The 27,821-nt window shown below is 31.2% G+C and overlaps 1 protein-coding gene and 1 long non-coding RNA gene across 2 annotated transcripts; both read left to right on the top strand.

Annotated features, from left to right (window-relative positions):
• Positions 1 to 5,100: 5,100 nt before the first annotated feature.
• Positions 5,101 to 8,007, top strand: LOC129230608 (uncharacterized). The gene is made up of 3 exons (XR_008581158.1): positions 5,101 to 5,211; positions 6,601 to 6,672; positions 7,882 to 8,007. It is a non-coding gene; the product is annotated as an uncharacterized LOC129230608 (long non-coding RNA).
• Positions 8,008 to 10,187: 2,180 nt separating this feature from the next.
• On the top strand, positions 10,188 to 27,315 carry LOC129229711 (cytosol aminopeptidase-like). Its single transcript, XM_054864074.1, has 10 exons — positions 10,188 to 10,355; positions 11,563 to 11,757; positions 15,215 to 15,345; positions 15,420 to 15,505; positions 17,648 to 17,747; positions 21,178 to 21,257; positions 22,103 to 22,192; positions 25,758 to 25,877; positions 26,970 to 27,072; positions 27,227 to 27,315. The coding sequence occupies exons 1-10, from the start codon at positions 10,192 to 10,194 to the stop codon at positions 27,301 to 27,303; spliced, it is 1,146 nt and encodes a 381-aa protein (XP_054720049.1). The 5' UTR covers positions 10,188 to 10,191; the 3' UTR covers positions 27,304 to 27,315.
• The last annotated feature ends 506 nt before the right edge of the window (positions 27,316 to 27,821 follow it).

The raw sequence follows: 27,821 nt of genomic DNA, 5'->3' as shown, positions 1-27,821 counted from the left end.
AATTTTTTACCAGGATTAAAAGCGCACGTCCCATCCTTTGCATGGGAAAGAAAAAAGTTTTTTCTCTCTACTGTAAAATTATCATCAATGCGACTCGCGTTCCTCTGGCTCTGAGGTACAGGAGTGACTTAAATTGGGTGCCCTTTGCGGCCTCTTCACGAAATTCTATATTGCAAAAGCAACAACTTCACAAAATTTCACATCTTAAAATCAGACCTTTCACAAAGTTTCATTTGTAAAAACAGTTTTTTCATCGCTTTTAAGCTAAATAAATACGTATGAAAGTTTAAAATAAAAAGCCCTCTATCTTTCAAGTCATTCCCAGTGTCCTTTAGGCGAAAAAGATTTCAGATTCTATATGTTAAAGTTGCCCTCCTAGAGGCGCAGACTGTGGCATTGAAATTTTGAGGGGGAGGAGTATTTTTCTCTTTTATGAATCTTGCTCCAGGTCTTCATGGTATTTGGGGGGGGGGGATGAGCAACCCTAGATTTGTGACAGCTAAACATGCTCCATATATGATATGACAGCATTTTTTTCATCAAAGAATCATGATTTTTTTTCCTCACAAAATGCGGACATAAAAATCAAGACTTGGATCAACCCCTGGATTATCTGCTGGAATACACAAAAGATTTGAATGGTATGCATTGCACCTCAGTAATTGAAACTGAATTGGGTTATGATTAAGAAGTCACGTGATCTTAACTGTAAATATTCTTTACAACTGGATGGATTCTCAATGAAATGAGGAAATAAACCAACCTGTAAGTTATACAAAAATCATCTATAATATTCTAAATTAGAAATTAAAAGAATAAAATTTTACTACAATTAAATGTTTAATGTACTTGCTTTTAGCATGTCGGTAAAACAACATCTGATATTTAATCATACACTTATAAGTAGCAACATAATAATGATGAAAGATATTGTATTTGCTCTGAATCTGACACAATTATTTAAAAATATTTTTAATTATGTCCATGTAATTTTAAAATGTTTTGTTATTGCAAAGACAGTTTTGATTTATGTAAAAAAATTTTAAAAATAATTTGCAATAATTGTAATTTTAATTACTTTTAATATAATATATATTTTTGTTAAAACAAAGGGAATCTTATTAAGATTTCTTATAATGCAGTAAGAAATTTGTAACAACTTTTGCTAGTTCTCTTCATTGAATATTAGTTTGTATAGCTTGCTTAATTCCTGGAATTACTACTAATGGCAGTCTTTTATACATGCACCAGTCATTTCATGTCAATGGAATCTAATCACATGTCTAATTAACAATCTTACCTCTGGTTATATTTCTTGGATTCAAACTTCCAAAAGTGCTGTACTGGCCACAAATTCTGATTCTTAATTTCCTTTCTTTATTGTTACAAAATAATAAAACATTGCAAAAAGTATATGAATATTTTTTAAACTAACTTTTTTCATCTATATTAAGCTATGCATTGATTCAGAAGATTTTTTTTTCTCATTTTGAATCGTACTTTCAAATATTTTCTGCAAGTTTTTAGCTTACAAGCTATGAAATTATAATTCTTTTTTGTCTACAGTTTATTCTTTTAATTTTAATATATAAAATAGTTGTAAGAAGTCAATCATTACCCCTCTAATAAATGACTCAGATACCTCTCGCTCTTATTTGAAAATTCTTTTGCTTAGTTTTCAACAGATGGCGCCACCAAATCTTTTCCTTTAATTTGAATTTTTCTTGATTTTTTCTATTATTTTAAAAGAAAAATGAATTTAAATTAACATTTTAAAACAATTTTCCTTTTTTTCTTTAAAAATATAGCATAAGATATGATTTCAACAAAAGTTGTTTCTAAAACATATTCATTTCGAAGCATAAAAAAGTTTTGTTTTTTGAAAATGAATTGAATGTCTTTTTTAGATCTTAACTTTCAACTGTGCAAGTAAGTTTCTCTGCTTTATTTATTTTTCAATGTTTATTTCAGTTGAAGTAAAAAGAAGCTTTGTTTTAGAAAATGAGGAGCATCGTTTTGGGATATTTTATGGATCACAAAAATTCCTGCAACCTACTTCCAAAACTGTCTGAAGCTGCTGAAAAAATAAACTTAAAATTGTATGGAAAATTGAGCAAGAGACTGTAAGTTTTGTGTGAACTTTACACAGAAAAATTCATTATTTTTTACAATTATTATTATTATTTTTTGCTTTTCAAGTTCAGCCATCCATGTGTAAAACATTTTTGTATTAATGTTTAAGCTTGTTTTTCCAAAAACCATTTTGCTCATTTTTTGAAATTAATGATGGTTTGATAACTTATTTCAATTTAAAATAATTATCATTTGAAAAATTTTATTGCTTTTTTCAGAAGTCTATAACTTATTGTTTTTCATTTTATATCACTCTACAGTCTACACTTTCTACTGCTTACAAACTCAAAATTTTAGAATCTATTCAATGAAATTAAAAATCTAAATTGAGAATTGGAATTTCGAGTGAAAGTTTTACTTTTCATAAAACCACTTGAACAACCTGGTTTTTAAATGAATATTTTGAGTATGTATGATTTATTTATTAATTTTTATTTTTATTTTATTTATTTATTTATTTATTAATTTTTTTTTTTGCAGAAATAGATATAAGTTTTAAAAATTTCCCATTTGCTCCCAATCTCCTCTAAATTCTAATGCAATTATTTCAGGATACACATGCTCAAAGTAAATTCAAAGTAATGTTTCTTGTTTCAGTACTACCCATCTCAACCTGCTCAAAAATGAAGAAAATTTCATCATTTTTTCCTGTTTAGATGTAAGTTGAAGTATTTGATGTTTGTCATTTGCATAAATAATGTTAGTTTTCTTTTGCATTGTTTTATAAGTAATTTTCTTGTTTATTTACAAGCAGAAGCTGTTAGCAGATTTTGGGGCCCCATGCATAAAGCTTTTATGTGGTCTAAAGAGCGTAGGCAGCTCATACAGAGGGGCAACTACCCTCTCACTTTCAATAGTAAAGGAGCCTTACCCTCTCACTTTTTAGAGTTAAAAAATCATGATCAATTGAAAAATGATTTTTTTTACAGTGTGGATTGTTTTATTTCACGAAAATAAAAACTAAAAATTACAAATAAACGAACTTTTCCCATGTTATTCATATTTTGAATACAAACCATGTAATAAATTTCACCGATGCAAAAAAATAGAGAGTAGTAATATTTTATCTTTAAATGCTGTAACTTTATATGAAATAAGGATTTAAGAAAAGAAAAAAAAAAAACTCTTACTTAATTTTCAAAAATCTCATTTTGATTTCAACAGAAAATGAGATTTTTTACTAATTTTTTTCCTCTAATGAAAACTCTGTGGCATGAATAAAGAATTAACAGGAAAAAAAGGTACACAAATACTCAAGAGACAACCACAGAAAGAGAGAGAGAAGTGTTGAATTGCGGTCCATCTTGGTTGAACAATGATAATCAAGTGTCTCCTTAAAACTATTTACCCTATTCCGTAACAGCAATTACTTCCAGAAAACTATTGTATTAGCACTATTTATTCAAATAACTTGCATGCATTGTTTGAGTAATATCATTTATGTTTTGTGCTGGCTATAAGACAAATTAAATTGGGGTTAGCAATTATTGTGCCTTTAGCCTTTCATCCCTTCAGTGGTCGATGAAATGAGTAAGCATGCTTGGGAGTAAAATAGTGATACACAGTAGGCTTTCGCCCCTATGGGCCATTGCGCCACTAAATTTAGTTTATACAATAAAACCCCAATAATTCAGATTAATTGGGGTCCGACCCAATTTGGAATATCAAAAATCCGGATTATGCGGAGAATGAAAAAAATAAATAAAATATAACATACTTAATGAAAATCACAATGTTTTGTTACACCTGGGACAGAATAGTCAAAGAACCACTTTTTAAAATTTTTGCAATCCATCCAAGGGGAACGGTAAATTAGAGGCATAGTTTTGCGATCAATTTTTTGTAGTGCACAGGGATTTTTGGATTATAAGAAGAGGAAATTTGTGCTTTCCTGATGCATTGGCCATTATAGTGAAGCAGTCTTTATTCTTTTTATTTCCTTTAGCTTATTCTTCCAATTTTAAGGCTAAAGTTTTACTTGGCAACATGCGGTAGAACAGTCCTAATTCATCGTCATTGTAGATTTGATCTGGCGTTAATTCTTCAGTTTAAATAAATTCTCCAAATTCCTACAACTTTTAAATCAATTTTTTCCCCTCTCACGGAAAGAAAATTGATTCAAAAGTTGCATTGCCAAGAAAAGGGAACTCAATCAACGACATAACACGGTCTTGCGCGTCAGAGGGTTAAATGAATTAATGTTATGAAAATTTGATGATCGCTCCTCAAATTAAAAATAAAAACGTTCAAATCAGTCAATCCGGTGATCCGTAAAAACGGGGTCTGAATTTGCGGGGTTCTACTGTATATTGTGCTTATGGCTAAACTATCTCAAAACATATCTCACTTCAAACCAAGCCTGCTTGGGTTGCTGGATCAGGGGTTGCTTGACTCTTGGTCTGGATCAGGGGTGCCCATAGGGAGGCGCAAGTTGCACCATCCCCAATGGCACAAGTTGCACCATCAAAATTTTTGGGGGGAATTTTTTTAACTTTATTTATTTAAATTTATTTTTAATTTAAATTATTTATTTTATTTTATTTTATTCAGTTTCTATTTTGCTTCATTTATTTATTTGTTTTGTGCGTGTCATTGTTGTAGCACTTAATTTTTCAAATAAAATAATAATAATAATAATGATTTAAAATAAATAAATAAATAAAATTTAAAAAAAAATAAGTGAATAAAAATATTTGAAAAAAAAATACTTTTAAAAAATTAATAAAATAAAAGAGAGCTGAAAAATCAAAAAGGGAAAGAGGGTTGAGGAAATTGGGGCTTGAACTTCCATGCCAAGGAACTCACTTCAATGGCGCAGAATTTGCACCATTGAACTGGGGGGGGGGGCACCCCTGGTCTGGATAAGTCTCTCTTAGTTTTAACTGTGTGGTGCTGAATAAATCTTTGATACATTAAATCATCTTCATATTTATATTCAGGATTTTGAAGAATTCTCTGATCTCGCTGCCATGATACCAAATCTAAAATCTCTTGCTTTGGTAAATGTTGGTTCATGGGGTGATGCAGAAGGTGAAAAGGCCAACACAAAGATAAAAAACATTCGTCAGAACTTTGCAAGTGAGTTAACATTTTCCTTTCAATACTGGTGGTCATGTTGGCTGACTGTTTTTTTTTTTTTTTTGGACAGCACAGCATTCACATAGCAGACATTGGAGAAGTCTCAAAATTTCTGATGAACCATCAGTGTTCGTTGATATTATGCGATTGGGGTTTTCATTGTAACATATGTATACATAAAATTTATCCTTAAAAGTTGTTTTAGGGTTTTCTTTGTTGTGTAATTAATTTTAGCTAGGCTAACAAAATTATGGGTCATAACTCCAATGTTTTACTAGAAATGACTAGACAATTTTACTTTATTTTTTTTGATACATTGTTGGTATTCAAGTAATAACGAGACTCAGTTTAAATAATAAAAGAGCACATGTAAAAAATTGAATTTAAAATTTTCTTTTTCTTAGTGAAAAATAAACTAATGAGTTAATATTTACAGAGGCCAAAGAATGTTATCAATAGTAGTAGATTCAATTAAGAAAATGTTTTCTCTTATATAAAGAGCAGTAATTTGTGCTTAAAAAGTTTGTCACTTTGTTCTCAACTTGTAAACTCTTAAACTTTAATTCCTTGTTTTCATTTTTTTTTTTTTTTTTTTTTGTAATCATTTTGCTTTTTCGTAATATATTGTCTTTCCCAAGGCTTTTAGGCTATAACTTAGGTGGGTCCCATGCAATGGTTTAAATTCTGACCAGCATATGAATGTTATTGGTTTCTATAGCATACCATTGGATCATGTCCTAGTGATTCAGATCCCAGTTTAAACATATCGTAACAGCATTTTGTTCTGGGGTGCCCCCCCCCCTAAAAGCAAGGACACACACCCCTAAATATTGCAAAGACCCCTCAAAAGCAAGAGCCCCCCAAAAAAGTGAAAAATGCCCCTCAAAATAACCCCTAAAAATTTTAATGTCGCAGTCTGCACCATGCCCTCCCTCCAAGGCGGACACCCCTGTTTTGTGCTAAACCTGCTTTGCATAAGATAGTTTTTAAAAAGCCCTTGTTTTATATCTTATATACATTTTGAATTTTTTTTAAAATCAATTAGTAAAGCTTGAAATTATTAAATGATTAAATTATTTAACAACTTTTATAGTATTATAAATTTCAAAATACTCAAATATAGTTTTTATTTTTATTTTAAATAAAACTTATTTTGTGGCATGCACACAATATGTAAGGTAGTAAACGCCAGCATAAATAGTCAAACTGCCTACAATGATAATCTGTAGAAACAATATTTTTTTTCATGTCCCAGCAATATCGTTTTAGACAGGTTTTACTGTATTTGTAATTAATACATTTTAACTTTGTAACTAATACATTCATACTTGAAAAAAAAACTTTAAGCTACATCTTCATTCTAACTTACATGTCTTTTATGTTTCCTAGGATGTATTCGTGAACTTAGCAGTGATGAAGATGTAAGAATTATTGAAATTGAATGCTGCAATTTCCTAAAAGGTATGTTTTTAGTATAATCTAAGCAATAAATTTCTGAAGAATATTTTTAATAATTGCTGCATATGTGCATACTTTTATTTAGTTGCTAAAAGTTCTTTTAAATGTAACAATTAAGAATGCTGCTGCTAAAAATAAAGTAACTTGTCAAAGGATGACTTGGATTCTAATTTCTGATGTAGAATTTTCTGGAGAAAGCAATCAAAAACCATTTAAGTGATAAATATACCTATTACATGAACCAAAATATTGAATATGAACCAAAATTAAGGTGAAATTTAAAATGTATCTAAATTTCTCTAACAAAACAAAAAAAAAAAAAAAAACTCTTCAGTGATATAAATTTTGGTTTTGGTATCTAGCTAGGTCAATCACAAATTTAGAGTTGAAATGTGTCATAAAAGGGTTATCTTCTAAAAACAGCAAGAAGTTTATGCTTCCCTTTTAGTTTGAATAATGCTATTAAATGGTGCAAAAATTAATTCAATCAATAAATTCATGTTTAGTATTATCCATTTTATTTTTTGATTTTCTCAAAGTTACATTAATGTGTGTGTGAACATTATTATTTGCTTTACAAATTAATAATACAGCTTTGTTTGGCAAATCGTAAATTAAATGCATTTTCTTTGTTGTGTAGTAAAATATTTATTTTCACTTCTTTGGTTTGAAATCGGTTTCTGAAATTCATTCTAAAAGTGCGCAAGAAATTTTTTTTAAAGTATTATTCTATATTTATTTTTTGTATTACAGTTGTGTCTTGATAATCCAAATTGATTGGCACCAAGACAAACTTGGATCATGTGAGCTACATGGTACAATCAAAGAGAAACACTAATTTTTATGAACTACTAAAAATTTAGGAAGATAAAATAACAAGAAAAAAATAATGTCTGTGCATTGATGTTCTTTCTTAAGCAATTATTGGGTGACCGATTTCAGACACTCCTCGTTTTAATTTTTTCAACTTTCTCTTCTCCAATCACCTTGACTAGCGTCATTTTTCCAATTAATTCCTTTGCAATTTTTGAAATACTTTTTCTCGTAGACAGGGAAAAAAATGAGTTACCTCGGATTAAGTGGAGCTTTGATTAGCAGGGCTATACTGTACTTTTAATTTATGCTTATGTTTTGTTGTTTTACTTGTTTTTTAAGACTTAAAAACCTGTATTTTATTTTTACATTAATTATTTATGTCATATTATTATTTAGTTGTTGCTGAAGCTGCAATGTTTGGAGCATTTGAGAGAAATGAGCAAAATTTTCCAAGCAATTGTTATTTCTTTGATTCATGCTCTCAGATTTTGCCTGTACAGTTTCAAATATTTTGTGATTTTCCTGACAGGTAATATTAAGAATCAAAGAATCAAATTTTTTTAATTATCTATGTGAAACAAAATGCCGTAAAATACCATTAATCTACCAATATTTAATGCAATTCTCCATAAACTGCATAACTTCTCAGAAGTAAACGGTAGATGTGCACATCTCTTTTTAGTGGTGCAACATCAATGTGTATGTTTTCAAAACATCAATGTTTTCACCATCCATGTTTTAGTGTCGATGTTTTTCGATGTCTATGTTTTAAAACTGTTCCAAAAATATCCTTAAAAATGTGAAATATATTTGCAGTTATGATGAAAGTTTTATTATTAATTAGTTATTGGAACATCTATCATACTGGAAAGAATTCTCTATTGATAGCTGTCAGAGGCAACAAGTGGGGCTTATAAGTGCGGGGGGGGGGGGCAAAATTTTTTCTTAGGAAGTTAAAGACTATTTTAGGCTATCTTGAGTGACTAGGGATGGGGGCAGGGGGGGGGGGGTGTTCTCTTGCGTAAATGTTTTGGAATTGTAGTTTTAAAAACGGCGTTTTAGTTGAGTTTTGTCAACATTTCGGGATTGCAGAGGAGTTTCAAGGGTTGTCCGTCCCCATAATGTTTTTCTTTTAAAATAAAGTCCTAATAATAATAATAAAAATGAAGAAGTTTGGAATGTCTTTGATAATGTAACAGTAAAGAAGGTTCTTCCTAGAAAAAAAAAAAAAAATCCTTAACTGATGTCTTAAAGACACAAAATAATGCCATCTTTAGTAAACTTAGAGAACAAGAGGTTTGGGGTTCTCTCCCAGAAATTTTGTAAAGTTTAAAACATTTTTTGAATGTCCTTTAAAACGTTATTTCAGAAGGAGGAACGATCAGGTTGGGAAGTTCTCCCAGTTTTTTTTTTTTTTTTTTGAACTGATGAAATCCTAAGAACTCGGTCTAGAAATTCTCTTGGGGGACTTCAGAAAAAGATTTCCGAGTTTTTTTTTTTTTCTAAATTGGAGTCTTGAAGATGCAGTTTTACTATATCTACTATCTAGGGGGGTTCTCTTCCTGAATTTTTCCCCTCAAACTGGAGTCTTTATGATGCAAATGTGGGTCATTTTTGAATTTAAAGAAGAAGGGAGTACATTTAGGGATTTTCTCACGGAACATTTCAGAATTTAAGTTTTAAAACTGAAATTTTAAACAGTATTTGGGGACATTAGTGTTTGTGTAACCTCACCCAGAATGTTTTGAAATTGAAATCTTAACGTTGAGGCAATCTTTGATGATGAAATAAGTGCTGAGGCAGTCGCCCCCCCCCCCCCCCCCCGATTCGCTGCCACTGATAGCTGTTGATAGAGGTAGACTTATGTTGCTGAAAAGTTAACAATCTTTTTTATCAGCTAACTGTTATATTGAATTAGAGGTGCAACATCACTAACAAAATCTTTTAACTATCTTATATAATTAAAGACTGAGCTTATGTATCTATGTCCAAGTTACTTCTCCCGAACGCCAATGAACTGACCATCCAACGAGGTATCGACAGATTCCTAATTTTCTCGTCTTAATGTTTGACTATTTAACATAATGATTCCATAATAATTAGCGGAGATATCAATTAAAAACTATTAATTATGACATTTAGATTTCAACATAAAATCCCTATATTTCGAAGGCTTACCTCCATTCAAATTATTATTCAGCACCTCAACTCAGCTTTTCGTAAAAATGCTTTTATTAAAATTTGTAGCGTGAAGAAAATCATTGAGAAGAAAGATCTGTTGCCATCTTTTTTCCTTGAACATGGACAAATAAAAGCCTGACTTTTGTTTTAAAGGCTTTCCTGTAATCGGTTGATTTAAAATGTTTACTTTTGGTTATTTTTCCGCAATTTGTAGCAAAATTCTACTGATTTTTTTTTTTTGTTCAAAGCCTGATTGTTGAACATGTGTCACTTGACGTAACTTTTATTTTCGAGGTAGACCCTGCAAAGCCGGGCGATGCAGATAACATTTATTTAATAAATGACTGACAGGAATTCATTTTACCATCTGAGTTTTATTTCATTGTTTAGAGTGATAATCTGATTAAAAATTCTAAATCGTGATTTGATAAAATATATATATATATATATATATATATATATATCAGTTAGCTTTTTTTTGCCTTAAAGTTTCAATATAGATTTATATATTTTAGGTTACTTGACATGACAGAACTGGTAAATGATTTTGAAGAAGGTTTAATTATTGGAGAGTGCCAGAATTTTGCTCGTCTTCTTCATGGTCCTGGAATGTTCATAACACCTGAAAAGTTTGTTGAACTAGTGAAGCAAAAATTATCAATTTATTCAAAGATAACAATTATTGAAAGGTATGTTTTCTAATTCAGTCATTGGAAAAGTCAGAAAAAAAGTCATTGAAATGTCTAAATTGGATTGCAAATCTTTCATATTTCTCCTAGTTTTGTTTGCAATATTTTGTTTTTTTAAATAATTTTGTAAATCATATTTAGTTTCCAGTTTATTTTGTGTTTAACAAAATATTCTTACAATTTCAATAAGTTTAATAGAATATGTAAAACATTGAAAAATCAAACCATTTGTATCATTTTAAAACTTTTGTGTGAAAATTTGTATTTTAAAACTGCCAGCTATGCATTTTTGAGTTACACATTTTTTATGTTGGTATGGTTTGGACAGTACAGTTGTAGTTAATGTATCTATAGAGTGAAAAATTATATCTTGTGAGATATGTTTGTTACTGTTCAAAAGTAATTATTTTAATATTGCTCATGGAAATCTTCCCAATTTAATTGCATTACATAGAAGTAAAATTATCTTTATCAAGTTAATGCGATGAAACATGAATACAGTCGACTCCCGCCACAATGCCATTCGACTTACGCGAAAGGGCTATAACGCGAATTTTTTATGAGTCGTAAATTTGAAAGGTAACACTGTCGACCTCGTCGACAACGCAATTTTTTTTGGAAGTAAGTATTGGCTTTGTTATCGGCTACTAAATATTGATTTTGTGAAATGTTTTTACATCTCTTTAGCATCACTGACAGTGAAAGTTCTCACGCCAAACTAGTCTACACATCGCGTTGTTAGTACATCAAATAACCACTCAGCATCTTTCATTTATTTATTTTTTTTAATTCTAATTATTAAAGTTCATGAAATATAATGACACCGTAATATGCTGTTTCCTCCAAAGTTTGAAGATGAAATAAAAAAGAAAGTTTCTGCCCAAAATAAAAAAAGATTACGATTCTCGATATGCTTTTGAACACAAAATGTCGACGGTAGCGCTACAATAAGTACGCATGAATCTTCCATTCGTACAATTAAAAGTCAAAACAAAAAGATATCCGTAAAAGTTCAGAACTTATTTTCAATATTGAAGCTTGCAGAGTAGTGTCTAAGCAAAGCAAATATGTATTATGAAAATGGGAGAAAATCTTACACCACAGTGTTCTAGTAACTTATGTATACTGATAATTATTGACTTTTTAAAATGCTTGTATCGTTTTAATAAGTAATGCTGTTTGATTTGTGTTTTTTCCCCCACCACAGAGATGAGACTTGGCTAGAAATGAACAATATGAATTCAGTCTTACATGTCTCAAAAATTAATGTAAAAGGAAACAGCGAAGGAATTGCATCTAAATACTTGAATGATTCTGCTCAACTTCTTGAAATTCATTATGATGGTTCTGGGGCATCAATTCCACCAATTGTCTTTGTTGGAAAAGCAAGTTTTTATAGTTTGTAAGTACATATTATTATTTATTTATTTAATTGTTTATTTATATACTTGCTTACAACCTAATTTGACAGTGACGTCACGAGGCGCAGAAGAAAAACCGAGTTAGCAGATAAAACGTCACACTTACTAGCTACCTACCCTAACTGCTTCGCGAATGAGGGAGGAGCGCCACTAGTCTATGAGCCCCTATTGGCTGGATGCGTTTGATTCGAAAACATGTAAAGTTCCGCCCTGCTTTGCTCGTAAAACTGAAAATATGTAACAATTGACAGAAATTATGACAAATTGAGCTGATGTCTGCCTCACATGACTTCCTTTTAATGTCATTTTCTCATTATTGGCAATTTTAATGTGATTCAATAGTTTACTCTCTAAATATCACCAACAGTGGCCAAATTCAAGCCAGATTAAAAAAAAAATCGCCAAATTTGTCGTCAACTTGGCGACTAAACAGTGGCGTAGCTAGACCCGACTTTCGGGGGGGGTTACTTCTTATATATATATATATATATATATATATATATATACATATGTACTATATACATGTATAATATATATATATATAATATATACATATATAATATATATATACATATATATATATATATATATATATATATATATATATATATATATATATATATATATATATATATAATCGCTTGGAATTTTTCCCTTTTCTTCTTTTTTTTTCTTTCTCTTCTCTCTTCTTTTTCTCTTTTTTTTTTTTTTTTGAGACTAACTTTTCGGGGGGGGTTTTTGTCCCCAAAACCCCCCCCCCCTTAGCTACGCCCCTGCGACTAAAAGACTGGCGATGTATCGCCAAGTCTCTGCCAAATTGTAACACTACTTGAATTTACATCAAAATTAATAATTATGTCTCCTAAAAAGGGGTAAAAGACCCCCTTAGAAACACCCGAATGCAACCAAAAGGGGAGGTGCACAACTAGACCCCACTAGGAGTCTACGTACCAAATTTCAACTTTCTAGGACATACCGTTCTTGAGTTATGCGACATACATACGCACATCTGCACATACGTGCATACAGACGTCACGAGAAAACTCGTTGTAACTAAGTCGGGAATCGTCAAAATGGATATTTCACGTGTCTATACATTCTTAGGCACTTATCCACGTGTCGAAAAAAACTCAACATTCATTGGGGGGTGAGCAAAATGGAAATTAAGGTCGACTTTTGAGAGAAAATTTTTTCGCGAATACAATACTTCCTTTTTTGTAAAAGGAAGTAAAAAGGTTAGATATGCATGAGTTCAACTAACTAATCTGGTTTCTGAAGTGAAGAGTATAATTTCACCCGAATATTGGACAAGGCGCCAGGAACTATTTCCTTCGCTTGGTCTCAGCTCATTTCTCCATAGTCAAGTAAGCTTGCTGTCGAGTTAGATAGGTGATTGTTGAAAACCGAGCAATTTTTTCACTTTTTTAAATACAAATAAAATCCTGTTTCACAAGTTCAATGCTCTTTTTCTAGCAAAACTCTTTAAGGTTTGTTAATGAAGCTTCATATCTTTTTCTCAGAGGTATGTAATTAATTTCATGATCACAACGGATAGCAAGTGTTCATAAGAAAGTAATTAACATATTGTTTCATTTGGAAAAGTTTTTACCTTTACAACCTTGTAAATTCAGGTTCATCTTTTATTGGTAAATTGTGATTTTATTTTCCTGTGTGGAGTCTGAGTGTTTACTGTATGCATTATTATAAGCTTTTACACTCATTATGAGCATCAAACACATGTGTTTTTTTTATATTTATTTTTTTAGCTACAATATTTGCAGTATAAAAAGGTATATGTATTAATCATATCAATATTAATTTATTATTAGAAATTATCAAAATGTAATACAGTAGAATACCTTTATAACGCCGACCTATATAACGCAATTCTCTATAAACCGCACAACTTTTCAAAAGTAAACAATAGGTTTTTAAGCTTAAAAAATCCCTTTGTTTTGCCTTACTAACATAAAAATTGTTAGGAAATTTAAATTTTTAAACAGTTTTTCATCTTTCCAGCTTAATTCAAAGCTTTTAAATGAAAACTAATATTCACAGTAAAGAGAAAGTATGAGATGGCTCTTGAAAATGCAGCTGTTATGCAAACAATGAAGCTGGCAGAAGTGCAGGATAATTCACTTTCTTTTAATTATAAAGCATATTTATTTGTGAATGATTAGTTGTATAATTAGTGTTTTAACACTCATTACAGATAGAACTAATTCTGAAAGCTAATATATATTAGCATTATATATATATATATATATATATATATATATATTAGTTTCAAAATTTGTGAAATGATCTATATAACGTATACCTGTATAACGCAAAAGCTCTGGTCCCAAGGTGCGCATTATAACGGTCTTCTACTGTATACTATATGATATATATTATTAATATAATGCAATAAGATAATATTCCCTTTTTATTTTGTAATTATAAAAGTATTAGTAATGTGGCAGTTTTAATATAGATTTAAAATGCCTAGTTAAAAATTAAAAGTTGGTCAGAAGAAAGGAAAATTTCTTGTGACTGTACATTGACAAATGTATATATTTTTATTTCTGAATTATATAATTTTGTTCAAATAGCTAACAAAAGAAAAATGAGTAAACCAGCTAATGCTTTTGTCAGTAACTCAAAAAATACCGTTTAAAGTACGTAAATATTTACATAAAATATATATTTTTATGTAATGAAAGAAACATTAATTTTAAGTCTCTATATGCTTGGGTTTATCAATAGATCTATTTCAAATAAATCTAAAGAAGTTCTTCTGCCCTTATATAAAAGGTTGGTAAGACCCCATTTGGAGTATGCTGTTCAGTTTTGGTCTCCTTACCTTAAGAAAGACATTAATGTATTGGAAAGGGTTCAAAGGCGGGCTACAAGGTTAATAAGTGGACTTTCCCACTTAGATTATGATTCCAGGCTCAGAAGGCTAAAAATGTACAGTCTCGAGCAAAGAAGAGACCGAGGGGACATGATTCAGCTGTTTAAATTTATTAAAACGAAAGATGTTACGGGGCTGAAGTTTAGCACTGAAAACAGGACAAGGGGTCATTGTTTTAAGCTATTTAAATCTCAGGCTAACATGGATATTAGGAAAAATTATTATTTTAGCAGGGTAGTGGAACCTTGGAACAGCTTACCGGAAGAGGTGGTAATGAGCAAGGGAGTAGACAGTTTTAAGAGGGCCATTGATCTTCACTGGGGATTGTAAATTGACTAGGAACCAGTCTAGCTGGGCCCGGAGCCTGTTGCTGGTTGTCACTTTTGTATTTGTATATATAATGATAATATAAGCCTATATATTATGTTAATAATGCAGTGATTTTAAGATTTATTTACTATTTAAAGAGATTGAAAACATTGGATATTTTTGAAAATATCATGATATTTTTGAGCCCTGGTTCATTATAAGACTTTTTGAAGGTTTGATGATGGAAAAGCTTTGGAAACGTCTTTGAATAAATTGGTACCTGATGTGTCATTGTCAGCTGGTGCAAGTATTATAGGCACACTTCTTGCCTTTTGCCGTTTAAAGTCCACTATCAATGCTAAAGGTATAGGTACTTTTGACATTTTACGATGTTTTATTTTTTAGGTTTTTTAAATGTAGATATGTATTTTTTCCCAGGTATTATTCCAATAACTGTTCATTCTTTGCACGTCAGCAAAGCAATACTTCCGAATTTTCTTGATGAGGTCACGCCTTCCATCCAGGTATATATATATCATTTTTGAAGATGATTTTGTATTCTATTGCAAGAAACCTACAACAGTTACTGTTTCATATCTCAATATTGTTTTAAAATGGTTTAATAACTAGAAATAATGAATTTTGGTTGCTCTCAGAAAAATAAGTAAATAGTTTTGTTTTAAGAAGTGAGAAAGCAGGTGACTGCATTTTTCCTCCTCTTTTTTTTTTTTTTTTTTGTGGGACCAACTTTGAGTTTTATTCATAACTAGTGGTAACCGCACGGCTTTGCCCATTGTACAAAATTAAAAGGCCATTTGGTTGTCGTCATGTTTATTTACAAATAATGGATGATGAATTTCTCGCCAATTGGCTATGTTCATTTGCTTGCCCATGTTACGGTTCCATGTTATGATAATTTCGTAATTTATTCGTCCACCTAGTGATAATTTGCTGGGGAAAATGTTCTTAAAATTGGGATAGAAAAAGAACAAAATCGAATTTTCGAAAAATGGCTTCAAAGTGCACACCTCCATGCTACAAAATAACTTTCATGAAGATCGGCCGAACGGTCTGCGCTCTATGGGCGTCACAGAGATCCAGATATCCAGACAGACAGAGAGACTTTCAGCTTTATTATTAGTAAAGATTTCTGGAAAAAAAGAACTGTTTACTTCTTTTTGTATGCCAATTGTTTTTATGAGTCTTAAATCCAAAGTTTTCTTTCTTAAAGAGGCAAAAACCTCATAATAATATAGTAACATCCACATCTTAGTTATAGACAGTGGTGGATACAATTGGAGGGTCATGGGGGGAGGAGGGGAGGTCATAATTTCCCCCTAAACCGTTGACAATAGTATCTATCCACATTCAGGGCCTGATTACCGCACGGTCCGGCGGGTCCGAGGACCTGGGCACCACAAATTTAAGGGCACCAAAATAGCCTAGCCTAAGTCCACTTACTTGCTTCCTTTTTTTTTTTTAAAGCTCATTTTACTTTTGCTCAACTTTAAGGGAGAGGAGGCTAAAAATTTTTTTAAAAATCAGCTCAAAACCTCATAAAGTTAAAAACATTTCGCGTAAAGAAGTCGTTGTCCCTTAGCTCTGGAATTTCAAAATAATTACTCGGATGACATAGATGAACATTTTCCTGAAGAATTGACACACTTTCAAATTTTTGCAAAAGGTAACTCTTCTCCTGGAGAATGTTTAAAAAGGATAAGATCACTAAACATTACACATACATTTCCGAATGTGGATTCAGCCTTGCAACTTCTTACCTTGCCTATCAACAGCTGTTTCCAGTGAACGTTCCTTTTCATTTTTGAAAAGAATCAAAAATCATTTAAGAAACTGCGTTTTTCAGGATAATTTACAGGCGTTTTCCTTATTGACCATTGAAAATTCTGTGACATCAAACATAGATTTCGATTATTTGATCGACACATTTGCCTCTGTTAAAGCCAGAAAAAAGCCTTTTTAAGAATTGATGTCAGAATTAGTAAGATTTTTTTTTTTTTTTTTTTCAGTTTTAAATTGTTTTTAACTTATTTTTCTCCTTAAGGTAAGGCAATTTTAACTGTGATTAGTATGGTGACTATCAAATGTTTGGTATTCAAATCCCAGGTTTCCTTTTAAATGTAGTCATGTTCCTTTAAAATGTAGTTTCTAGTATATTAGGTTTCTAGTATGAAACATTGACTTTAAAATTGTGCGGATTTTCTCATGGGGGCGGGGGGGGGGCACCAACATCTGCTCAGGACCTGGGCACCAGTTTGCCTTGATCGGGCCCTGTCCACATTGTGTTCAAACACTTCATGAATCAAATGTAAACGATTTCAATAGTCTTTTAATTCATTGCATATTTTTGAAAGTGAATATTTAAAACATGAATTTCTTTCCATTGCTTGGAAGATTAATTTGTAACCTTTGTGCTTTATTCCTTGATTGATTTGGTGCTTTTTATTGACACCTGAGCAGTTTCAGAATTGTTTCGTGTCCATAACTGTAAGTTCGTTCAAGGAGGAAGGGGGGGGGGGGGTTCTTCAGCAAAGTCCCCGCCCCCTAAAATGGTAGTCTGTATCTGTCCCTGATCATCGATAGATTTGTTCAATTGCTTTTTCTGTTTATTTTTGCTTTGTTTTTACACATTTTATCTTATATTTTAGATTCCACATCCTGTTGAAGAAAGAATGTTATTGAAGGATTCCATTACTTATGCTCATTCTTTTTGCCCAGATTTTATAATTTCAGTTGCAACCCAGACAAGTAAGATTTATGTTTAAATAAAGGAATGATGGTATTTTGTGGAAAATATAATCTACTTGTAATAATTAAAGAAATAAAAAAGTTTTAATATACCAAATTTTGAAAATGGACTAAAATGTATAAAATAATTTCTCTAAGCTTTATATAGATTTAAAGCCCTATGCATTTTCAGAGTTTCTTACAAATTGTCTGGAAAATTTGTGAATGTGAATTTTTAATAGCTATCAAAATACTTGTGAGCTTTAAAAGGAAAAATGTGGGGCTCTTGCAACAAACAATTCATGCATTTATAATTTAACTAACAATTTTATCACTCTGCAAAATGTGTAAGCTGAGGTGTAAGTCTTTTCATTGATAGCTTTTCTGCACACTGATAGTTATGTAGTACATGGGCCCCATGTTTTTCCATTTAATGCTCACAAGTATTTTGATAGCTATTAAAAACTCCCAATCACAAATTTTCCAGACAATCTGTAAGAAATTCTTAAACTGTACAGGGTATTTAATTGACATGAAGCTTGAGAGAAATTATTTCATACTTTTTAGTTCATTTTAAAATCATGGTACTTTAAAACTTTTTTATTACATTAATTATTTTCTGATTTTTGGTATTGTGTGTCTGAAATGTTCTATTTGATTTTAAATACTTCGATCAGACTATTAAATATTGATGATGACGGAGTTTGGTAAATTGATTTAGCTGATCAAATAAGCTTAAACAATAAATTGCACCATAAATAACATTGTAACCCTAAAAAACATTTAGCTTAATTTAAATTTCTATGTGCACCTAAGTACTAAAAGAAAGAAACCTTAAACTTTTTTTAAATAAAAATCAGAGCATTTAAAAAATTCTATTATGATTAGGAAACCAAAGCAAACACAAAAAGCATTGCTAATCTGAATTTGACTGAAAAACACGACCATTTGCATACAGGCAAAATAAAAGTACTATATATTTGCCAATATTTTGTTCAAATAAAACTTTTCATGCTTATATTATTTTTTTACAATGAGAATAAATACTTAGCCTAAGAAAAGCAACACATGACAAATTGTTGCCCTGTCCCCGGAAAAAAAAGGAATCATTTGGCCCCCTCCAACCACTGCTCCCTGGTATACAAATTGTGCAGGGGCAGCTCGTCGCTATGGGCAGGGTGGGCCCGGCCCACCCAAAAAAATTGTCATTAATAAAATACATTATTAACAAAAATATCATTTTGTGTTTCAGTTTAAAAAAGCAAAAAGTAAGGCGAACAACAGATTTCAAACATCTGGCCCCCCTCCCCGCATATCTCTAAACATAACCAGAAAGTTTTTAAATCCCATTAATTTTAGCTCTGTTCACAGCTTTGAGAGCTTCGGGCTCGCTTGAAGCTGCCCCCGAAACTAAGAGCCACGCCTCTGCTCTTAGCCAATCGCAATGACTGAATCAGAAAGCGAAAAATGGCGGGTGATAACCAAGGAGGCAACTCAAGGGTGGGCAAATTTCGCCGAGCCCGAACGAAATCGTAGTTGTCTATAAACCAACCAAGAGCGGTTTGGAGGGAAGAGTAGAGGTCAGCGGGGAAGAGTCTAGCAACGTCGCTCAATAGAATAACATGTAAAAGGGCAGAGAATCGGCTGCCCCCTGTCCATGTGTCAGGGAAAAACTTTATCATACCGTTCCGCTTCTGTTTTTTTTTTCTTTTGTCTTAATTTTTCCGTAAGGCAAGGAGATTGTCGGTTTCATGAGATTCCGTTCATTTGTTTTACAACGCATACATATTTTTTTAAGTTATTTGTTTGTTTTTGGAGTTAGAGATGCTTATTCTCAAAAATTCTGTGTAAAGACTTTCTTTTCGAATAGTAGAGCAGCCCAGTGGTCTGACGCACCGGCAAAAAAAAAAAGACTGGTCCTCGGATTTTTCGGTCATCCACGCAAAAAATTTAAAAAGAAAAAAAAGAAAAGAAAGAAAACTCCATAATACCTAATGATAATACTATCCAACACTTAATCTTTTATGTCAGTTTTGAGATTAATTTTCATAATTTTCTATGATTTCTTAGCAGCTTTTTCTTTAAAATTATGTCAATTTTTTTTACAATAGTTATTTCTTGTCTTAACATTTAAATATTTGTGTAACAGTTATTTGATAGAGTTTTATTTATATATTTACTTATTCATTTATTATTATTATTACTTTGTAAAAAAAGGAAGGGGGGGGGGTGAAACTTTAGCCATTCGTAATTTTCTTTTCACTAGTTTGTATTAACAATTTAAATATCATTTTATGTTGCTCAGCATTAGTTTACTAACCATTGTTTTCTTTATTTTATCTGTGTAAACATGTAAGGGTCATTCTCCAGAAAACGTAACTTTTGAACGCAAAAATGTTTCAATTTCGAAAACTTTTGTTTTCTTTTTTTTTTTTCATTCTTACATGAAAGTGTTACCTTCTAAAAGTAACCATAAATAATGGCCCAGCTAAGTTTCAATTATTTTACTCATAAATAAAAAAAATAAAAATCATAAATTTTCATATTATGACATACTATGTATATGTTCACGTACAGAAATTGTGCTTAATAGATTACTGTAAGTATACCCTCAGAAAAATTGATGGGAACATCACTGTTTTTAATTAAACAAGTTATTAAGCAACAAAAACAGTCAACAAAAACAGTGACATTCCACGAAGGTGAGAATTCACATGTTGTGAACCAAAAATTTTCTAAAATAAAAAATATTATTAAAAAATTGTTGGCAGGTTTAAATAGATATATTTTTGATGGAATTAAAAATCATTACTAAATGAATTGTCCCCTAAAGTTTTTACTGTAAAAGACAGAAAAGTTACACTTTTTGAAGAATGACCCATAAACATAACTGCGGGCCCACCCACTAAATTAAGGCACGAGCCACCACTGAAATTGTGAGTCTTTAGCTAACTCAATTAATCGGGATAGAATTTCATGCCACGGGTAAAATACCCACCAACCCTCCCTTTTTTTTGAGAGTTAAAAATTGTTTCATTTTCCCCCTCTAGCTCTATTTTGTGCGAGTTTTTATTTTTACTTACAAAAGCATTTTTCTACTTATATATGATCAATTAAAAAAAAAATCCTTTTTTTTTATATAAATCAGTCAAAATGGCAACCCATCTGTATGCTACGTCTCTTTTTCGATAGATTTCTCCATTTTTATTCGCTTTTATTATGCTTGTTTTGCCGTTGGTTCATGGAACAAGCTTTTAAATCATTGCCAAAACGAAAAATGAATAATAGTAAGTATGAAGTAAATTACTCAAAAAGTTTTTAAAAAATAATAAAAAAAAATTTTTATTTCTGAAACTATTCAAGGATTAACAATTTATAAATATAAATGAGAGCAATAATAAACAAATATGTGTTACAAAAATAATAATAATAATTCTTGAATTTATTACAGGTTATGTTACCACTGCTTTTGATTCATCTACATCTGTATTTTATTCTTCACAAGATGCTCTTGCTGAATTATTCTCGGAAGTAAGATTTCTTATTTCAGTTGTATACAGGAGTTCAAAAAGAGAGGAGTTCAAACTTCTTTTTTGTTCCTAACCTAACAAGAAACACTGACAAGCAGTTGAAAATAATTCATTTCAGTTTGATAACGAGAACCTCGTTTTGTGATGTTCTATGTTTTTTTTTTTTTTAAATAAAATCTTTTGTGTACAATTCAGCATTTTGTGAAGAGTGAAAAAGGGAACACTTATTCTTATTACAGCACCTAATGCTTTTTTTTATTCTGCTAAACAACACTAAAGAGGAATTTAAAGAAAATGGAAATTTTATACCAAGTAATTATACTATTCTTTTTTCGCTGTTTTGTGTAGAAACATTCTTTTGCTATGTGAAGTGCCAAATTTATCTAACACTCCCTTGCAACAAATATTAATACAATGTTCCCCTGGATGCTTAGCATTGAAATTTTCAATTGTAATTTCATCGAGCTGCAAAGGAATGTGTAGAAATAATCAAATTGTCGAAAATATTCAAAACGGGAAATAATTAAAGGTTGAAGACTTAATGCATTAACTCTAAAATTAAACTTTAAGTACATTAAAAAAATTATTTAGCTATTCACTTTCTCAATGGGAGGGGTTAAACCCTAAAATCCTCTAATTTGGCATGGCTTTGGTTGTGTGTTTGAAATTATTAATAGCTATGATTGCAGAACATCCCACTTAAATTGATCAGCAAATGGCCAATTTTTAAGTTTCTTAAAGAAATCATAAGAAAAACTTTACTAATGTGTCATAAAAATAGCAATGTTTCAACTCAAAATATTGCAAATTGATACATTTTCTTAATTCAGTATTCAACATTTTCAGATTTGCAGCTATACATGTGAAAAATTCATCAGGTTACCTTTCGTTGAAATAGAAGACAGTGTGTTTCACAAATGTGTCATTCAGAAACAAGTAACTTTTTCTTCTAATTTAATTTTTAAGCTGTGGGTTTTTATATTACCAAAATCTATGAAACCATGATGTAAGCTACCTTAAATGTTTTAGTTTAGCATTTGCTATATTATTCATCTTTAAGACTTTCTGTTGGAAAAGTTGAATTAAAACAATCGAGTTTTCAACTTTCTTTTAGCTTCTACATATTCATTACCAAATTAAACTACAGTGAAATCCCATTACAATTAATGCCAGTACAATGTAATTTCCGTTTCTACAAAATACATTTTCCTGATTTAGTTGCCATTACACTACTTCACTTGAATTCCTTTACAACAAAATTCTTGTTACAACAAACAAAACGTGTAGTCTCTTGAAGATCATTTTACTGGGTTAATTTTAAGTAATTTTATTGTAACGGGATTTCACTATTTATTTTCTGAAAAATTATTATTTTTTCAATACAGATTGGTTTCTCTAAATTTATGTAGGAAAATTCAAACCAAATGTGAATTTTTTTTTTCGTAAGTAAATTGAAAGCTTTTAAGAGTTGTAGATGATTTTACAATTCTTTAACGAGATCTGTACCTTTTTAAAAAAAGAAATCAAAAGCATTTGTGCAATAAAGCTGTCATTATGTTGGGAAAATCATTGAAAAACTAAAGCAACCAAATCCCAGAGAACCTATTTCCTCTTAGTCTTTTTTAAAGCTGCTGCCTGTTTGCCTGTTGCTTTTCTTATGGTTGTGTTTCCCCCTTAGCTTGAAGCTACAAATTTTTTTTATAGATTTTTCATTTTCATTTTGTATTTCATACAGTTTTCAGTAGTATATTTTTGGGGGGGGGGGGGGGGCAGTAGGCCCAGGCCACTCCCAAAAGGATAAATTGATTATTTCATCTATTATTTTTAATTGACTTCTCTCTAACATATTTTTTTTTAGTTATTTAAAAAGAACACAAAACCAACACACAATAGTTGGAATAAAATCATTTTTGTTTGCTGAAGAAGTAATCCTGGAGTCTGGCGTCAGAGGATAGAGCTGCAAAATACATTTTTAACTTCCTGGTTTTGAATTCAAGGGAACGTAATATCGCGATTCGTTCATTAATTCTTCTTTGATGAAATCAATAATTAACAGTTTTAAAAAAATGTTTAGACATTGCTAAAAGAGTCATTTCGACGAGGAAACTATTTTCGAAATAATAGATTTATTTTTTCAGCTTATAAAAAGTACCAAATGAAAGAAATCATAAGATAGTTTCTTTGCAAAACCATGATATTAATGGAAATGGCAAGTAGTATCGAAATGTCACTTCAACTTTATCATGGTTTTAAGAACAAATCAGTGACTGTTCTGAAATTCGCAAATAAATAGTTTTTGAATTCTTCAATAAAACTTATGTGTTATGAAGCTATGATTTTCTCAATTACATACCTACTGCTTTATAATTAAAATATAAATTAATTTATAAAATCTCAAATGAGGTAAGGGATTGCTTAAAAACCTTGTCTTCATGTTATAGTCTTTATGACAATGTTCCTAATTAAAACAGTTCATTTTATAGCATCTCGGTGGTATTATGCTGAGTTTAGTATTTAATTCGCTTGAAATGTTAAAGATAGTTTATGTCCACATTCAAAGTGTACTATATTTATGTACCTAAAAGTAGATTAATTGACCTTAAGTGATTAAAAAAATGAAACGTTTAAAAATAAAGTTATAAAAATTTTGGTATGAAACATTGTACGTGGAGGGGGGGGGGCACTATTCAATTTCGGGGCACCCTCCAAAAGTTATTTCTGTATCCGCCCCTAACAGTATTACATTAGTTATCAAATCTTTAAAATGCTATGATACAAAATGTTTGCTTGAAAAAAAAGACTGTTTTTTGATGTTAACCTATATATGTACAGGGTGATCGAAAAGTTTTTGCCACATTTTAAAAATTCATAGAAAAGCAACAAAATAAGGATTGCGTCATAATACTTCACAGGTTCAAGAATTTTTTTATGACATTGCTAGAAAAAAGAAAAAGTAATCGCTCTATCGCCACAGTAAAAACAACAAACGTCATATGAGGTGAAAAATCATTTTATTGAACAGAAAGCAATACCTTTCATTACCAGAGTTCAATGATGATTGAACCACATATCTAAATGGTAATCAAGTACATCCCCATGTCCACAATTGGTAAACACTTTGAACTCTAGTAATGAAAGGCGTTGTTTTCTGCTTAACCCTTAACAGGTGCCAGTGGCGTACCCAGGGGGTGGGCTGATAGGGCTACAGCCCCCCCCCCCCCCCCCCCCCCCGAAATTTTCAAAATTAATTATAAAAATTATAATAAAGAACAAGTTTTTTTTTTATGATGTATTTTTGAAATCTTACATTCGTATTGATATCAGAAAAGCGATACATGAACTTTTCTTAGCTACAGTTCATAAGTATCCCCCCCCCCCCAGCGCAAAGACTTTCGAGCTCAGCCCCCCCCCCCCCCCCCCGAACTGATTTGTCTGCGTACGCCGCTGACAGGTGCGGTCTCACAGACCGCTCAAAAGTTCATCCGATCACCCCTATTTCATTCTCAGTCCGATTGAATGGTTTTTCTCAATAGCTTTTTGTTTTGTGACCTTGAACACCCCCCTTGCTTATCAGTATCTTTAGGCAAATGCATCTGGTTTAAATTTCATTGCATTCTTTAGAAGGTGGTCTGTGAGACCGTTCCTCCCCTTCAGTGTTACTATTTTCAGCTGTAGTAGACATGGCTCTTAAACGCTAGAACCACGGATATAGGTTCACTTGTTTTATCCGCGTTATGCGGAAGAGATGGAAAATATTCTAGATGAGGTGGAGAGTTGTTTGAAAGGTTCACAAAGGTTACGCAATGATGTTCCAGGGACAATGAAGGCTGAATTATTCCTCGAAATACTACACAAAATACTACTAGTTAAAGGGCTGTCAAAATTATCCCGTAACTTCATATAATCAATTTTCTGGTACCAAAATGTTCTGTTTATTCAAGAACTAAAATAAAATCAATAATAATTAATAGATTCATTTTTGTTACGAGTAATTAGTTATTTACTGCAGCATATATTTTTTTCGGAAAAATTTGAGACTAAATTTCCTTGAAAAAGGTATATTTCTATTCAAAATTCAAAAATATTTTTCCCCATGCTAATAAAAGTTCAAAGAACATCTATGGGAAATTACAGGAATGTATCTTAATTACACGATTTTTAAATAATTTGTAAATGGAACAGTCTCTGAGAGCTCAAGCCCCCTGTTACGTCCTACTTTTTCACCTCCTCTGTTACGGGCTAATAAAATGAGTAAATACCTCACATTGTTTGTTTTTCTTACTATGACCATACAACGATTACTAGTAATTTTTTTTTTCTTTTTATGATGTCGTAAAAAATTCTTGAACCTGTGAAGTGTTGTGGCACAAACTGCAGACTCATACAACCCATTGTTACTTTTCCATGAATTTTTAAAATGTGTCGAGGACTTTTCAGACATCTGTACAATCTATTAAATTGATATTTATCAAAATTCAATGAAATTGCTTTTATATTTCAGTGCTGCAGTACTTGTATAAACTTATTCCTGAGACCAGTTCCTCTCCGAGAACGTGATGAACTTGTAAATTATATCAAGAAGAAGTGGGACTTCTGTTATATTACACCCCTTTTTTTGAAGGTAGCATTTTTGAAAGATATTTGCTCGTTTAAATATTCATTACTCTCTAAAAAAACAGAGCAGCTTGGGGGGGGGGGGGAGGGGGGCTGCTGCTAAAAGCAAGTGGAATACAAACTATGACTACTGCTTAGGACTAAATAATTGTAGTGATAAAAATACTTTTCAGACTGTTGACCATCATTTGAACCCAAACTATTCTATTGTTATATCAAGACTTAAAAATTGTTAAGGCTAAGCAGTTAAATGCAGTAATATAAATATTTGAGTTCCCATTCTAAAATACCTATTTTATATGATTAAAGTGAAAAACCAACATAAATATAAATAAATCACAAACTCTAGAAAATACAGCATATAGCTATTTATGCCCCAGCGCAGGGGTTGACTTGTAGTTTGCTGATTGGTTAGTTGTCGCCACCAGGCCTGACATTTCGGACTTTTCCAGGCAAGGGAGGCGCAAGCAATTCAAATTTTTTTTAGAAAACAAAATTTACATCCATTTATATGTAAAAATAATAATTTTTCAAATCCATAAGGGGTTGGGTACGGCAATTGCCCCCCTGACCCCCAAGTGATGGGCCTGGTTATCTCTTGTTGCAAATCCCTATTGGTTGACCTATTTGGTATAAATATCAGTGTCCATGTGGTATTTTTCTCTTCAGCACCCCACCTCTTTGTATTACACATTAGGTTTTACCACCTAGGGGAGGAGGAGGGGGAGTAGATCCCCTGCTGACATTTAGTTCTCTCCTTACTTTCTTGCTCTGTGGTAAGTTTTCTGCTCTGATTTACAAGGCTCCATTGCTGCTTTGAAATAGCTAAATGCCATATTTTCTTGAAAATTTGTGCTTTATTTATTGTTTTTTCACTTTAATCATATTGTAACACAACGCTTATCATCATTTTTCATTTGCCTGTTTTTTAGTTGAAATAGTTTTTTCGCATTTGTCCTGTTTCTTGGTTTTTGTGTTTGTCGTATTCATTAAAATACTAGCTCTACATGTATTTTTAAATAAGTTCTTTCTCTAAATTAGTTTTAGTTTATTTTCCTAGATATGATAAGTATCATACTGATGATTGCAGTTTTATTAGGAGTTTGTTGGAGACACAAAATGGCTTCATTTTGAATTGAACAGAAGCTTACTAATGATGGAAGAAAAAGATGATGAAGTTACTGAATTGTATAAAATGACAGGTATAGTTAATTTAAAAAATTCTTCCCTCGCGGTAAGTATAGACGGTATAAAATTTAGAATTAAATGTTTCATCGTTGTTTTTATTTTATAAGGTTATATTTACATTATCCAATTGGAATAGTTGCTCCTAATAAGAATAACTGTTTTTCTTAGGAGCTCCAACTCGAAGCTTCATTGAATTATGTAGGAAGATCATCAAAAATCAAGAACAACTTGCAAATGTTTCATGAAAAAAATACTCGAGTTTCATTAATTTGAAGGTGTAATAAAAGTATGAATTTTTAAAAAGATTTTACTTTTTTTCATTAAAAATTTCACAGAAATTTATTAAAGTTGTGACTTATGAATTCATTATAACATTGAATTGAAAATGAAAGGAATGCGACAGTCCCTGGGGAATACTATACTTATTTAGTTTATTTTACATTCCCATTTATTTTTTTCATCTTTTTAAAAAGCAATCTTTATTGCTACACAAAGAACAATTCCTGATGTACATATTACATTGAAGCTTTAATTTGTGGCACATGAGAAATTTCAAACATTATATTGGTGAAAATTATTTTACAGAAATCTAGGAGCTTAACAACTGTGTATACATTAAGGCTGTAACCACTGGAAAGTTTTAAGGGCTGAAAATCAGCTAAATTCAATATAAAGTTTTCATTTTACTTAGAACTATATGGTTCTTGCCAATTTTTGTCTCAAAAAGCAAACTTTACAGTTGATTTATGAAATATTAATTTTA

The sequence above is a fragment of the Uloborus diversus genome, chromosome 9 (genome assembly GCF_026930045.1).
Source record: "Uloborus diversus isolate 005 chromosome 9, Udiv.v.3.1, whole genome shotgun sequence".
Taxonomy (NCBI): Eukaryota; Metazoa; Arthropoda; class Arachnida; order Araneae; family Uloboridae; genus Uloborus; species Uloborus diversus.
Note: the sequence above shows the minus strand (reverse complement) of the source record. Positions and strands in the feature narration are given on the sequence as shown.

Bases quoted from the DNA above. Each gene is read 5' to 3' on its own strand.
- LOC129229711 (XM_054864074.1), top strand. From the start codon at position 10,192: ATGACAGAACTGGTAAATGATTTTGAAGAAGGTTTAATTATTGGAGAG. The intron at 10,356-11,562 runs GTATGTTTTCTA...CCCCCACCACAG, and splicing joins AAGATAACAATTATTGAAAG to AGATGAGACTTGGCTAGAAA. The intron at 22,193-25,757 runs GTAACTTTTTCT...TTTATATTTCAG, and splicing joins AATGTGTCATTCAGAAACAA to TGCTGCAGTACTTGTATAAA.